The sequence below is a fragment of the Megalops cyprinoides genome, chromosome 22 (genome assembly GCF_013368585.1).
Source record: "Megalops cyprinoides isolate fMegCyp1 chromosome 22, fMegCyp1.pri, whole genome shotgun sequence".
Lineage (NCBI taxonomy): Eukaryota > Metazoa > Chordata > Actinopteri > Elopiformes > Megalopidae > Megalops > Megalops cyprinoides.
The window spans coordinates 18925332-18940641 of record NC_050604.1 but is presented as its reverse complement, the minus strand read 5'-3'; the positions used below and the strand labels follow the sequence as shown (position 1 = coordinate 18940641).

The following is a 15310-nucleotide window of genomic DNA, read 5'->3' as shown; positions in this document are numbered from 1 at the left end:
CCTTCCGTCCCATTTCTTCTGCGTGAGCTGAATTATGTTAACGCTTGAAGTCTCTCGCAGTCTTTTAGTCCCTTTTTTTGCATTGTTTTGATTTGGTCAAGAAATGGAGTTTATAACCCAAAAACACAAGCCATGCAAGGACGTGTTACACTGTTGTTAGAACTGCTACAAATGTCACATGGTGTTACAAATGTTTTTTTGTGTTGTTGTTTCATGTTATTGGTTGCTTTTACCCATTGGTGCTTTATTTTAGTGCAGTAGACCAGCAAAGGTGAGGCTATTGCGTGCTCCACCTGAGCAACTAGTGGTCAGCGATCCTCATCTCAAGTGTCCCATTACTATGCGAGCGGGGGATTTGAGGCCTGGTGTTTGGTTTTGCCACAGCTTGCGTGACACGATGGTGAAGCACAGGGTGGAGGTGCAGAACACGGGCGCCAGCGCGGGCCAGGCCGGATGTCACATCCCCGGCTTCCAAGACCTGACCCTGCTGGATGGCGAGCAGGAGGAGGAGTCGCCCGAGGCGTTGCCCGCAGGGGAGCCCGCAGAACCCAGCAGCTTCCCCGACCGCGTCTATGTCCTCGCCGCCGCCATCTTCCAGAACGCTCACGTGGAGAAGCCCGCCGCCCACAGGCTGATCAGCTATGGGAAGAGAACCGACGAGCCCCTGCCCGAAGCCAGGGAAGAGGCCACGCAGCGGGCCGCTTATGAGCTAACCTTCAACGCCCTTAAATGTGAGTGGCTGAAAAGGGCTTTGTGTGTTCATCTCTGTCCACCTCTACCGAGCGTGGGGCGCCAAACCTCAGGGAGCAAATGGTGTAGGATAACCTTTTCTGAAAGGACCCCTCTAAGTGAGAACATGAAACAAGGATTATACTGTCTCGAAAATAATAGCTTTCTCAGTCCTCTGAGATGCAGCAAAAAAAAAAAAAAAATGTTTTATGCTACTGAAGTTAATGTAACACAACAGGGATGGACTCTGTTCGTAACCAAACATGCTTTTTTTATTTTGTTGTAAATATTTCTCTTTTGACTTTTCTTTCCCCATGAGGGCTTGATGGCTGGCTTTGAATTTTCATAGCACGTTAACGGTGGGCAGGGGAATTTCTTTGTGATGCTACAAATCAATTTGCCCATAATCTGTTATCTGTCTGACCAATGATGAGACTGGGTGGTTAAACTCACTCAGGCGTTACTGCCTTGGCGATAAGCGAGGATATGAGACGTCTTCACCGCGGGGCGAAAAATAAATAGATTTCAGTCACCCTCCGTGAGGGGTGCATCGTGGGATACGCTCGCTTGGAATGTGATTTCTCCTCCCACGGCATTTAAATCGGCACAACGTTTCCTGAAAAGATAACACCGTGCTCAAAATTCTACTGCCTCTGTCATAAAGCACAGTTTTGTCACCATCTTCCCAGTGAAAATGCACCAGGTAGGGAATGGCGCTGTCATGGACACGCTTCCTCCATTAGGAAGCCGTTCTCACTCTCCTGTCGCCATGGCCGCGCTAAAATACGTTCTGTTTTTGTGTGCGTGCGGCTTTCATCTGGAACATATGCGGCGAAAAAGCAACAAGCTGCCGAACAGATTAAACAGACTCACTTATGTATTCGGTCTGTTGTTCCAGCCAGAGTGTCTGTGCGCATATTGGAAATAAAACTGAACAGGCAGTAATTCTTCTTCGAGCGTAGCCACTGGTGCAGGCAGAATTGGTACACCTGTGCCAGTAGGCCAAGCTGGCAGCGGAAGGGGGCAATGAGATCCGGTGGCCATTACGGTTTAATTGCTCTTCCTTATTATGCTGCTAGCGTAGTCCTGTGCTTGGAAATGCGAAATGTGATATTCCTCAGCCAACAGTGGTGAAACTCAAGCGGAATAAATATACAATTAGCTTCAACCCCTGATAGCACTTCTGCTTAAGAAAGCGGACATTCTGTGGCTAATGGCCCAAGAGGACTGCAGAGAATTCTTATGAATATTTTACTGTGCTTATAGCTCTGTTATATGGTTTGCGGTGATGATGCGTGTCTGTAACACATTACGTCAGCCTCCGTGAGGGGAATCGTTAGACAAAGGAGAGTCAGTTGCCTGAAACCTATTGATAAAGGTGTGTTACAGATGGAAGACGTGCTCTTCCAGAGAGACATCGCATCTGGTGGGGTTTCAAACCATCAGTTGGAGAAATTCTCGCCTTTTCTACTTGAAGTTGTGTTGGTCGTAGAGTGTGTCGCATATAGTTTTTTTTCCTTCCAGATCAGCTTACTGTGATGATAAAAACATTAATGCAGTTGCTATATATAACCTTTCATTTTTCCCGAGCTAATGGTGGAGAAATTTCACCTTCAGTGCTCTTTCGAAATTCGTTCCCATGTGGACATGGGGGGCAATATCACACCTTGTGGGATATGAAGCGCCTTTACCTGATTATTTCTATATTTGCATTTTTGTGGGGTGGGTGAGTTGTACTTAGAATAACTGTCTGACATATTTGTCAGTCTCAGGTCATTTTGGCATAATTACCCTTTTGAACATTTCTGATGATTTGCATAGATATTAGGCTTTCTGTGAGAGTGTTTGGAAATGTATGTATGCTGAGGCTGAAGATGTTGCAGGGCAGAGGCCTCTGATTAGACACACATACGATGCTCGAAACCTTTTATGTTTTCAAGTTCACCTATTTCTCAGATTAATTTCCTTGTGGGAGCGCAGAAGCAGCAAAACAAATGAGGGAGCAGAAAAGAAAAAAAAAGGAAAACAAAGAGAGGAATGAAATTCAGTGTTTCTTTCTTTCATCCAGGGACTGCGCTGAGACCTGACCGAGCTCTGCGGTGTTCATCGGCCCTTATTTTCATGGCCCTTTCAAGAGAAGTTAGCGCTGCTTATGATGAAGGATTTATGGCGTCCGCTCTGCAGATATATCGGGGAATGTTGCGAGATTATATTGCAGTATCCGCCCTCACCATAAACCAAATCAATTTGCCTCATTGGTAGTCTCTTTTGATCATGGACTGCTTCCATTAGAGCAGGTTTATTCCTCCTTTGCCTGCTGTGGTTGTCGCATGTCCATTCTCTGTCATACTTTGCTTCAGGAGTTAAAAAGGGAAGAAGTGTGTATACTGTGTATTTGAATAGGCGTGTGTGTTTTTTATTTTTTGCTAATATTGAGTATCCATGTATTTATGGGGTGGAGAAGCAGTGGAGACTGAGAACAGCTGATACCAGTGAGTCTGCAGGGCTGGAGGTCAGAGGGAGCACCCACAGCTGTGAGCACAAGAAAGCATTTGATCACATTACATTATGGTCATTTAGCAGATGCTCTTATGCAGAGTGACCGACATAGGTTACATTTTGTACAGCAGCAGTGCCCCAGTGGGGAATTGAACCAGCTACCTTGTGGTTATTTACCACGTTCCTTATTAATGGAGTAGTTAAGATGAGATGCCTTGCTCGGTGTTGTGGTGGTAATCGCTGCCTTTTATTGCATTTTATTCACTTATTTTGTGAATAATGTTGTTAGAGTCAGACCTCTGCTCTTCAGAGTGTGTGTGATGATTCTGAGGTCTCTGTGTCTGGTCCAGGGGAGCTCAGTGTGCGGGAGTCATGTCGCTGAAGCTGTCTGAGACGCACGGGTGCGGTGACATGTTTCTGTCAAAGCCTGCCTTCGCAGTGACAGGCAGTCAGCAGGCTCTGGTCTGTCCCCACAGATTAGTCCTGAATCATATGAGAGCGGCTTCTGGACGTGTAGGAACATATGCACACGCTCACTCTCTCTCTCTCTCTCTCTCTCTCTCTCTCTCTCTCTCTCTCTCTCTCTCTCTCTCATGTCTCACACACACACACACACACACACAGACACGCACAGAATATTCTGTTTTCTGTATTGTCTACAGACACTGTTCTAGGCAGTTTAAAATGTCATAATAGACGCAACTCAGGCCTGTTTTCTTAATTAACTACAGACATTAAAATAATGTGCAGTTGTTAGAAATGTAATCAGTTTCAAAACTATAGTACTGAAGTTTGAAGTGATTCCAAGACCAGGTTGCAGAATAATGAAACCATCTTATACTGATACATACTGATTATATGTATACAGAACACACATATTGATTCATGATTAACTCTCGATTAAAGATTATCGATTTTCACATTTTGTTAAGAGAGAATTGTATACACCAGATCATTTCAGTGTTCTCTGTAATGGTCATTGTAATGTGAAAGGAATAGTTTTTTCTTTTAGTGAAAAGACCTATGTAAAAACTGACCCATCAGCCTAGAAGCCCACTTACAACTCATCAACCAGATTTCTGTTTCCTGTAGATTTCACAGGAATCATTTTTACTTCCGTCCTATGACTGATAGCCAGCATTGCTATTTTCTTTTGTGGTCTCTGTCACTATGAATTGTGAAGACAATATCAAGTGTCAGAGAGGATTTAATACCCTAGGGGCCCAAACGTTATTGTAGATGGACAGTTTGCCAATTTCATTAGTATTTAGTGTCCTATAAGAGGAAATCAAATTAAGCCATAGATGATGTTGACTCAAAGCTATCCATCCAAGTTTGGTAATAACAGAATATTGGCGACGGAGGGGATTCCAGCAGAAGCTGCTTTATAAATGTAATGAAGCTATTAATCCTTTCACATAGGTGCCCTGTGGTTAACAATACTGGTTTGTCTTTTGGTAATATCATTCAATTGTTTTACTCATAATGTATAAATATGATGTCTATAGTATGATTTATTTATTAATAATGATCTCTGTGGAAGCAAATTATTTATTTGTGTGTGTGTGTATTTATGCTGTATATACTTCATATTGAAACCCGTGTATAGTTTCTTCTTCCTGAATGTGTCATAGCTGTTTGTGTTGTAAAATGTAATCCAGTGATTGATTAATCCTTTATTTCATCTCGTATTCACTATTTTTTTCTCCCTTTCTTTTTGGTTTCTAACACATGCTTGTCTTACTCTTTGCAGACCAGGATCTTCTGGAAGACATCATGGTTGACAGCTGTTTTTATGTCTCTCAGTCACTGGTGAGTTCTCAAATATTCGCCGAACGGGGGACACAGTTTTGGGGCGCGCTGTTACATTCCTGTTATGGAAACGGAGGGCAGCCTCACACCCATGTCAGTACTTCCGTTGTGACCGCCGTTCCCTTGCCTCTCTGTAATGGCAGCCATTGACACGTTAGGCAGCGCTGGCTGTTCGTTCTTAGTGTCGGGGGGGCTGAGCGGCTGTTATGTGTCACGGCCTCGCTCCCTTTTCGTGAATAATCGCAGGATTAAGTCAAACCCTTTTGACCCAAAAAAAGGCGAATCGCAAAGCGCAGAGACGTCGCTATCTGCAGGTCCCCCCATTTCAAGCGGAGTCAAATGCCATCAAGTGAAACGGACTCTAACAGGGGGCAGATTTACCGCTCGTGTCGAGTGGGTGTCCCAGATACACTTTTGGGGGCAGAGGGAACTAATTGATTAAAGGTTAACCTGAACGTTCAAAGGCCAGACTTTTTTCTTTTTTAATTTCAGCCCCTTCTTTGAATTCAGCGCGATGCGTCACGCTCGGTAGCAAAGATCGAGAGGTGTTGCGCGCGAAGAATTGCGTGGGGGGCGTGCTGGGAGTGCGAAACGAGCTGTTTTTTTCTGTGTGGTCGATGTCTGCGTGCTTTCAGCTCCAGCCTGGCCGTGCGTACCGACACCAGCGAGGCTGAGCGTGTAGCGAGGGCAGGTATAAGGACTTGAAAAAGCCGGCGGATCTCATCTCTGAGCAGGAAAATACAGATTCGTCGCACGTTTCACTGTAGAACCTGTGGGAGAGAAACCATACAGAACCTCACACTCCTCTGTCAGCAAAAAAGCAAAAGCAACAGCCTTAATTGTTTCCCTCGTGTAAATGTTTGCGTTTTCCGGATTAAACGTAATGAATCCATATGGCAAGGAGAGGTGGGAGGGATGTTAATTGCACAATATATGCTACCCGTATGTAGCCCATTAAAGATGCCCTAGATGGGCATGCAGATTTATGGCCTGTGTCCGGACAGCTTTGATATGTGTCCGACTTTTAGACGGCTCACTGGTTTATGATTTAGCAGTCTTTGAACAGTGGTGCATGTAGGACGGGATGCATAACAGGTGCGGGGGGGCGTTGACTCGTCACGCAGTTCTGGCGTCGTGAAGGTAATCAGTGGGTAACAGATACTGTTATGACCTTGAGATGAGGCTCATTGAAGTGTGGTGGACAAATCTAATACCAGAAATAAACTGTAGATTTACCGGTACAGTGGAGTAGTTCAAACACGCATGTGCTGTATGCCTAATTCACTCGCATCAGAAATTGGTGGACCGTTAAAGTCGAACGTGGGTCAAATTTATTAAAATAACTTTGAGCCTTCAGGTAACAACAGACAGCTAAGGGCCCGGTTGTGTGCAGTGAAATCAGCGAAGTACAGATCAGCCACAGTTTCGTTTGTCGGACCATGAAGGGATTGGGGATGTACAGCAGCAGCACAGTACAGAGTGTCAGTAGCTGCTTCCTGACCAGTCATTGGTTTATAGTTCAAGATGTTGACGTCAGACTGAGGTGATGTGTTATCCCTGTGCTGTCAATTTTGATTAAATCAGAAACCTTCCCCAGCCTGTGATCCTCAGGTGCCTCGCTGTGTTTTGTATGGGGCAGGACTTGGACTCCCGTGGAGACATGCTGTCTCACCTCTGAGGAATGAGCTGTTGCTCTTGTGTAAGAACCCCTTCTAAGGCGTTTTTTTTTTTTTTTTTTTTTGTGTGGAGCCGCATTTTCAAAGAGACCCTGGGAGAAATGCTTTGCAGCAGAGCGGAGCTATATCTGTGAATGGAAACATCAGTGCTGCGAGGAGCACAGCAGTGTACCTGGCTCTGTGAGGGCCAAGTGAAGAAAGGAGAGAAAGCTGTTTTGCTGGGAGTGAGGCGGTGGCTGGTGTGTGTCTGCTTTCGCCCCCTGCCGTGCCAAGGAGGCGTGTCCCACCAACCGGAATGGCTTCATGATGCGCCTGCACATTGTCCTGTACGCGCGCACCCACACCTGTGTGAATTACGGCCCTGTTGAAAAATGAATAGAGCTCGCCGCGGCGGGCGACAGGCCGTTATTCTACATCCTGCAAATAGCACAATAACCCCGGACACAGCGAATCGCTCTGTAGAATTCGCTCTTGCTCTCACTGGGCCAGAACCTCGAATCACAGCCTGAGCAACATCACGGTGAGAGAGAAACCAAGAGAGAGAGATAAAGAGAGAGAAACAGAGAGGTGGGGGGAGAGAAGGGAGAGAGAGAGAGAAAGAAGAAAGAGAGAGAGGGAGAGAGGAGGAGGCAGAGACCACTCAGAGAGAGCCTCTGATTGTTAAATAAGGATCGTACATTGTTGTGCTGTAGTGCAGAAACCAGCTGAAATAAGAAAATGATAAAAAGAACCTGAATACAGACATGAATAGATGACAGAAGAATTCAGACAAAGACAGGTATGTGAATATGAGTGGCTCTACCACAGAGACTTAAGATAGAATGAAATCAAAATGGTGTGGGGGTTTTTTGTTACAAAAGAATGCAAGAAAGAAAATGTCAAAAATAGAGGGAAGAGCCATAGCACATTTTTCCAAATGTGAGAGTGCCAACCTCCCATCAAAACACACATGCATGTATGCACACACACACACACACACACACACGCTCACACATTTAGAAAGGTCTATGGACTATTGGGCCTGCCTCAGGAATTTCTTCAAGATCCAAGATTTATACTGATAGTTGACAGACGCGTTTCCCTGAAACTAAATGATACCTGACTCGAGGGAATTATGATAGATATGAGCCTAACTCTCCCTGGGTCCCCGCTGATCCTCACTCTCTTAGCTACACTGACCTTAACTGATGTCTTTGGAGGAAGACAGATCCATTTAAGTACACGTGTTTAAGGGCTTTGGGAAATGAGGAGGACAGCCGAGTGACCTCACAGGAAGGCTCTACATTAGATAAATGATTCCAGCGGTTTAAGAGAAATGAATTATAGTGGAATGAATGATGGATTCCGTCTGCTAAGCCACCGCATTCATGCCTTGCCTACAGAGGGCTTTTCATCAGCTCTGTAATAGGTGCACCTCCCTGTCCCTCAGTCTTTATACTCCAGGCCTCTGCAGCAAAGCCGATGACCATGTGAGTCATTTTTAAACTCTTCTTCGGCAGCTCGTTCCTCATTCACAGGTGCTTATCTGTAAAGAACAACTGATTCGTTTAGCGAGTGCTTTCGTCTCCTCACTGGGGTGTGTGTCGTAGCCATGAGGATACACTGCCTCTCTCAGGAGCTTAGCAACAGCCCTGTTCCTCCCGGGGACATTGTTGCCAAGCGACCGCAGGTAGTCAGCACGACAAGTCCCAGGCTGCGAGCTCAGCTCCATCTGGATTGGCTGTTGAGCGGGCCGCACCTGAGTACGTGATCTATAAGATTCTCAAGTGCAGAGCCTAACCTTAACCCAGACCTACACGGAGCACCTATTAAGACCCAACATAAACATAGAAATATTGTTGACTCCTTATGGCTTTTTGCTTGTTTTGTACTCTGCCTCACTTGTAAGTTGCTTTGGATAAAAGCTTCTGCTAAATGAATAAGTGTAAATGTAAATGTGCAAAAACACACGTGTATATAGCACTCTACGAGCCAGTGTTTGATGTTTGCTTTTTAACTAAGAGGGGAAGAATAGTTCTGCAACCCATCAGCTGCGATATAATGCACCAGCTGAATATATAATGCATGAGTTTATAATGCGTAATTATGTCATTACGATGCATCAAAGTTTTAGCTTGATTTCAGTCACTGAGAGGTGGGAATTATGGGTAGGCTGGTTCTGGGTAATTGCTGGCTGCTGCCCAGTTCTGAGTCCTCTGTGTCCTGCCTCCACTTCCGTTGGCCTGTGACCACTGCTCATTCAAGCAGCATAGACCTGAGAACCCCCCCCCCCCTAGCCCACACTGAAGTATTAATGAGTGAGAGCCTTAACTGGGGATTAATCTGCCTGCCGTCGTGCATTGGATCTGAAATGGCTGAGTCAGGCTGCCACATCTGCACTTTGGCACCTTGTTCTGGAATAGAGGCGGGTTCAGAGTGCTCCATGGTCTTAAACGGTGTGGCGAAAAGCCCACAGAGGGCCACCAAGACTGCATGAGTCTGGGAAGTGTACCGTTTTCCTGGAGAAAGGAACAATAAGAGTTTTTGCTGTGTGTGGAATATTGCAAATACTCATTATGTGCTGTTCATGTTCAGTCACTGTGGTTTTATATTAAAAAATTGCATGGCTTAATTGTGTTTCATCAAATATCCCTACTGCCTGTCATTTTAAAAGAGTTTAGAAGAATTGTTGGGATTTATTAATGCAAATGCAGAGGGAAATCTTAACTACGTTTTTATTTGAGAGCATGTTTTCGGTTATTATTACAGTTTTTCTTCTTTCATTACATTTCACGCAGCGATGTTCTTCATTATCAAAACGATTAACGCGAACATAGAAACAGAAACATTTCCTTCTGCGGAACCGCAAATTGAGTAATGTTGAATCATACTTGGCTGGCACCAGATCTCCTCTTCAGTCCCTTTGATACTTGTGCAGGTTTCGCTTCCCTTTTTTTTAACTTGGTTTATCTATTGCCCTGTTGCTACGCTAGCTGCACACCGCAGAGTGCGCACTCTATCCACTGACCTCGCTGCAGCCGGTGTTGTCACTTCTCACTACCTGGCATTAGCAGCAGAAATGTTTACTTGTCCTTGGCTGTAGGGCGAGTTTCATCTTTTAAATTTGTACGTGTATGTATGAAGTGACAGTAACTGCCTCGTATTTGTGCCTGTAAGGCAGCACGGGGAAAGCTCTTATTTCCTTCGCAAGGATTGAAGCCATTGCCTCGGCTGCAGGGCAAGGGCCATCTGCTGAGTCTGTGCCGTGTGCCGAGGGTGCCACCCCTGTCCTTTAGCCCTGAGACAGATATGACCGAAACGTTTCTCCGCCAACAGCAGCTCTCTCTTTAATTACACAGCAGTGTAATTAAAAACAATCACGCCCACTCGAAATGGGATGCCAAGACATGGGGTCACCCCAGAAAGACACACAGTGTGTGAGGAGTATCTGTCAAAGAAGACCCCAGAATCTTGCTTAGGGCTCCATAGCACTGACACAAGCATCCACTTAAAAATAGAGCATCACTTGGTATTTTTGTTGTCTTTCAGGTGTAGAACTAAATAATGTATGTGTGTAGTACAGAATACAGAGTACTTGTTTATTTGCCCAATTCATACAGTTCATTTATGGCCAGTTGTGTGTGCCTTACATGACTGTGTAGAAATGTATGTGACTGGGAAGGAACCTGTGGCGGAAAATGACCACAGCGATGATGCTGACATCATGATGCTTCACCCGCCAGCCCGAGGATCTGATGAGCCTGGCGGTGGTCATGCTGTACGACTTCATGGACAGGAAGTTTCTGCCGCGAGAGCGACCCGACGGCGAGGAAGAGGAGGACCTGAAGGACGTCAGGGAGGTGGAGAGCTGTCTGCTCAGGTGTGCAAAGGACCGTCCACGCCTTGGGCAACACCCGGGTAGTCTGGGCATCTCTGTTTGTATATCCATCAGAGGACTGCCTCAGTCTACACCACTGTAGTCTGCGCACCTGCGTTTGTATATCCATGAGAAGACTGCCCACACCTTGGTCTACACCCCTGTGATCTGAGAATCTTGGTGTGTCCATTTGTTGAGCGATTTATTATTCCTCATAGTCTTCATTTTTGCCTTCATGTCCACACTGATGCCACCCTCTCTCGAAGAGCTCTGTCGACATGGAGTTAAATGTATCCCGCAGCCACAGTAACCTGTATTTCGTTTGGTGCTGTTATAAGTCATTTAGACAAAGGTGTCTGTGCAGTAACTAAATCAGTGTCTGTGGGTGTGACACCCAGGCACCCACGCCAAGCTATTTCATCTGGTCTTGTGCTGTACTTTTGGCCAAAGCTGGTGTGTGTCATAAATCTGTTCTGTCTGTTTGTGTTTGTTTGTGTTTGTGGGTGGGAATGTGTGTGTGTGTGTGTGTGTGCGCGCATGGGTGGGTCTGTCCTCCGCACAGATTCAAGACCAAACTGGCGGCCTCTTTGGCGCGCTGCCGAATTAAGCACGACCTCCTCACGATAGACAACATCCTGCCGGCCTGCGTGCGCAAGAACAAGGAGAGAGCCGACAGCCTGTTCCTGTACGCCTGGGTCAACACGCTGAAGAACAGGTCCCAGCACACCTCTGCCTCTCTCTCACCCCACAGACCACACCAGCTCACAGTCAGCACACGCTGCACTGGGGTCAGTGCTGCAGCGAGCTGAAATGCATACAGTCGAAGAATTACAGTAGGGCAATATTTTCATGTCCGACACAGGGCTGGAAGAATGGATGTGAGGATACTAGTGTGGGTGCTGAAGGCTTGACTCGGAGGCTCTGCTCCCCTAAGTACCTGACAAACATAAAATGTCCACAATAACTCTTTTCTAAAAACAAAACTACTTTTTTCAGTGTATTTCCAATGTGAATCCATATTCTCAGGGGTAATCAGTGATTGTTGTAGACGGCAGCTGTCTCCTTAGCTCTCCAAAGGTGGGTACAAAGGGAAGTGTGTTTGAAAAGAGCAGTGGGAGGGGTGCGTCCTTCCCCCACACACCTGTCTGCTCGCATCATATGTGCTCTCACACACCTGTCACATGCAGCCCCCAGTACTGATTATATGGGCAAAGCTGTGAATTAGAAGAATACCCAGATTTCCGTTTTTGTCATTATAACTATGCTATGAGTATGTAATTTCTAATTCACAACTTGTCCAATTCATTTTGATTACGTCAATGTGACATAACATGACACGTTAACGTAACCTAATGTCATAGTAAGATAAAGACAGTATTGATGCCGATACTAAAAACATCAACTGAAATTGTGATTCACAGAAAGTGAGCACATTATCTGAATGCAGAGGGTTTTCTGTATTTTCAATGGCTTGCAGTTTGCCCCAAGTGAAAAGCTTTATACAGGCTATTGATGAGCTCTACCTCCTGTGACCCCAGAGTGAAGTCAGCCCAGGGTTCCTCTTCAGGCTTCACAAAGTCGTGGGCGTTTGTCTGCCGAGCCCTTCCGTGGAATAGGAGAATTAACATGTCCATGTCCCTCTTTCATGTCTGCGCTCTAAGCACAAGTCAGTGTAGTTGATAAATTCCTGTTTTAAATCACGATGGCCTTTAATTCTGAATGAGCGAAACACTGCCCTGGTAATTTACTTATCTGCTGAACAAACACATTTGCAGGAGATGTAGGATCGTGCTATTTACAAGTGGGGGGAAGAGCATTCCAGTCTCAGCCCGGTCATAATTACACATCCTGCTTAATTATGCAAAGTGCAAACTTGCTTAACCTTTGGGTTGCCAGCCATACCTATTAACGGTCATTTATTTGTCTAATACATTTTCTAAAAGCTATTGACCTTAGCGTTGCCAGGTCAGGAAAAAGAACAGTTACTAGTCTGAATACACGTTGAGAGGAATGGAAGCTTTTGTGGTTCACCTCAGAATTACCCCACATCTTGGCCGAATTCAACAGCCCACCTTTCCCTTGTGCAAATGATTCATTAAAGTTGTAACTAATTGCAAGATATGGCGCTCACTCAAACCACGTGGTTCCACTTCTTACAAACAAGTGATTCCAGCAGAAATGCCTCTCCCGGTGGGTGTTGTGGATTTGAAACCATTGTATTTAGTGTTCTAAAGTAACTTTGCTGTGACATTCTTATGCAAACACAGTTACTCTCGCGAACTCGAAAGTCTAACCCACTTGATAATGTATTTAAATCTGAATTTAAGCCAGCCAGTGAAGTGGGCAGCCTTTTAAATAAACCTCTTAAATAAACAGTCCTTACCCCTTTATCAGAGTCAGCTTAAACATGGCTAGCCCTAGAAGTGCTAATTGATATACTGAAAAGGCAGACTGCCCATTGGACCCAGTGTTTCAAGGGACTCACCTCTTCTCAGACATCAATATCATTGTTAGTACTTGTATTCCCTTAGCTACAGTACCAGTCAAAGGTTTGGACACACCTGATTATGATTATGGGAAACATGCATTCAAAGACATTATGATCTAAGGATGCGTGCTTAAATGCATGAAATTTGTTTCTTAGGCATCAGCTTCACAATTTATATTTGTCTATGTATGAATTTCTTTCCAAAAGTGCATAATTCCATTTGTGTTATTTAATAGTGTTGATGTCTTTACTATTATTCTAAAATGTAGAATATAGTAAAAATAAAGAAAAACCCCTCTGTGAGTAGGTATACACAAAGGTTTGACTGGTACTGTACAAATGATAACTTTTAATAACATTCTAATATTTAAATGGAATCAGTTTGTAATATTGTGGTCTATTTGTTCACTCACTCACTCCCTCACACCTTCAGCCGTGTTGTGTGCTGTGGGGTGTGCGCGGTCATTTGAGAAAGGAGCTGAAACGCGTAATTAAAGTCTGTCTGTGATTTATCCTCCCCCCCCAGCCTTCAGGATGTGTGCACTGCCCTGAAGAGAGAGGGATTCTCGCAGGTGAATTCAATCAGGCAGCTGGAGGGATTAGCCTTCTGTCAGGACCCGCACTGCCGCGATTTGTTGGCCTTCCCTCCCCGCCTCAAAGCCGACCTCGGCAGGACGGGCCTGCTGAGGGAGCACGGGCTCGTTATTCAGGTGGGTGCTGTCACGCCTTGCTGGCTTTTCATTAACGCTTGTTCAGGGCAAAGGAAATGGGAGTGGGGGGGGGGGGGTGGGGGGGTCTAGCGCCTGAGGAAGCCGAAGACGCACCGCGGGTCGGCTCTGAGAACGCCTCCTCCCCCCTGACACCCCCCCCCCCCTCTGTAACATCTATCACTGGCGCAAGAGTGCTCGTGGAGACAAATAGGTCAAACGAACTGTGGTTATATCTGTTGCTGCGAGCCGCACCTGTGAGCGTAGCCTTAATGGCGAATTCCCCTCCGCCGCCCCCCGGCACTAAGAGGCCTGTCTCCCAGCAGCAGTTTCCCAGAGTGATAGCCATTGATCCGAACGCTATTAATGCGGAGATAAGTGTTGTCAGGTGAGCCCTGTTTTGCGTCTGTCCGTCACTTCACACTGTATAATGTTACAGTATTGATTTGCTTGGGAGTGGCGCTTATCCAGGATGACTCAGAAAGCATAGAGCTTTATATCGTTCATCATCAGTCATTATAGGAAGCCTGTAATGTACATGTACAGTATATCACACGCATTCAGGGATGTGTGCACTTTTTTTTTGCTTTTATGCTGTTTTTTTAAGTTTTGAGCACTAAAAATGTCAACTGAGCTGGGAGGAATGCATTCGTACTGCATTTTATTGCATCTTGCACATATTCATCAATCCATTTTACATGGCTGAAGATCTACTGGGATTGTTGTGGTAAAGTATCTTCCTCAAAGGTGCAGCACCCAGGGGTTCAAACCCGTAACCCTCTGGGACTCCACATGCTGCCACTGTACACACAGCGTGAGGTTACTGTCTGTTCAATTAAGCACAGCTCACTTCCTCTCAGCTCGAGATAACAGGACTGACACACACATCTTTTCACTGTCTGTGGGATGCTCTCATTTGTCCTGAGCAGAGCTCAGATGCAGGCAGGTTTCAACAAGCTTCACGGTGAGCCTCTCCACTCTGAGTTTGTGTTACATTCTGATGGATTAAATTACACCTCAACGTTACCCTAATCCTTGACTCAACTTTAAACACAGTTTTCGCAGTTCATAATTTTCATTACAGTCTTCTCCCACTATTTGCACCAAGTTTTTGCCCAACAGAGGTTGTTCTACAAAGACAGCTGTGCCAAGCACATGCATGCGTGAAAAAACGCTTGAATTTGCCTTAGCTGTACGCTGAAAATCCAGACGCTTTGCTCAATTTCACTCTGAGTCACTCAGTCCAACCCAGATTCTTCCTCTAATTTCGGCTTTTTTCTTAGGGCCCCAGGTTGTGTTTCAGAGGCAACCACTCAGTCTGATTCAAGTCATTCTCAATTTCAAGGTCAAGTTCCAGATGAGAGTAATCATTAGTCTGGGCATGACTGTGAATGTGCTAAATTCTCACTCTGTTCACAGAGAACTCTCTGTTCTCTCTGTCCCTCTCTCTCTCTGTAATTTGGTTAGATATACTTCGCTACTTGGTAAATGGGTTAACAACATAGTTATAGACTATTAATAACCTCGTAATAAATGTTGATGA

General features: G+C 45.3%; 1 protein-coding gene across 1 annotated transcript in view; it reads left to right on the top strand.

The window, feature by feature from the left end:
• The first annotated feature begins 397 nt into the window (after positions 1 to 397).
• The window catches only part of LOC118769489 (putative methyltransferase NSUN7), a 35276-nt gene continuing 20363 nt past the window's right edge, over positions 398 to 15310 (top strand). Inside the window, exons 1-5 of the mRNA XM_036516615.1 lie at positions 398 to 731; positions 4982 to 5040; positions 10439 to 10575; positions 11135 to 11287; positions 13587 to 13770. Coding sequence (XP_036372508.1) covers positions 398 to 731; positions 4982 to 5040; positions 10439 to 10575; positions 11135 to 11287; positions 13587 to 13770 — 867 coding nt within the window. The remainder of the gene's footprint in view (positions 732 to 4981; positions 5041 to 10438; positions 10576 to 11134; positions 11288 to 13586; positions 13771 to 15310) is intronic.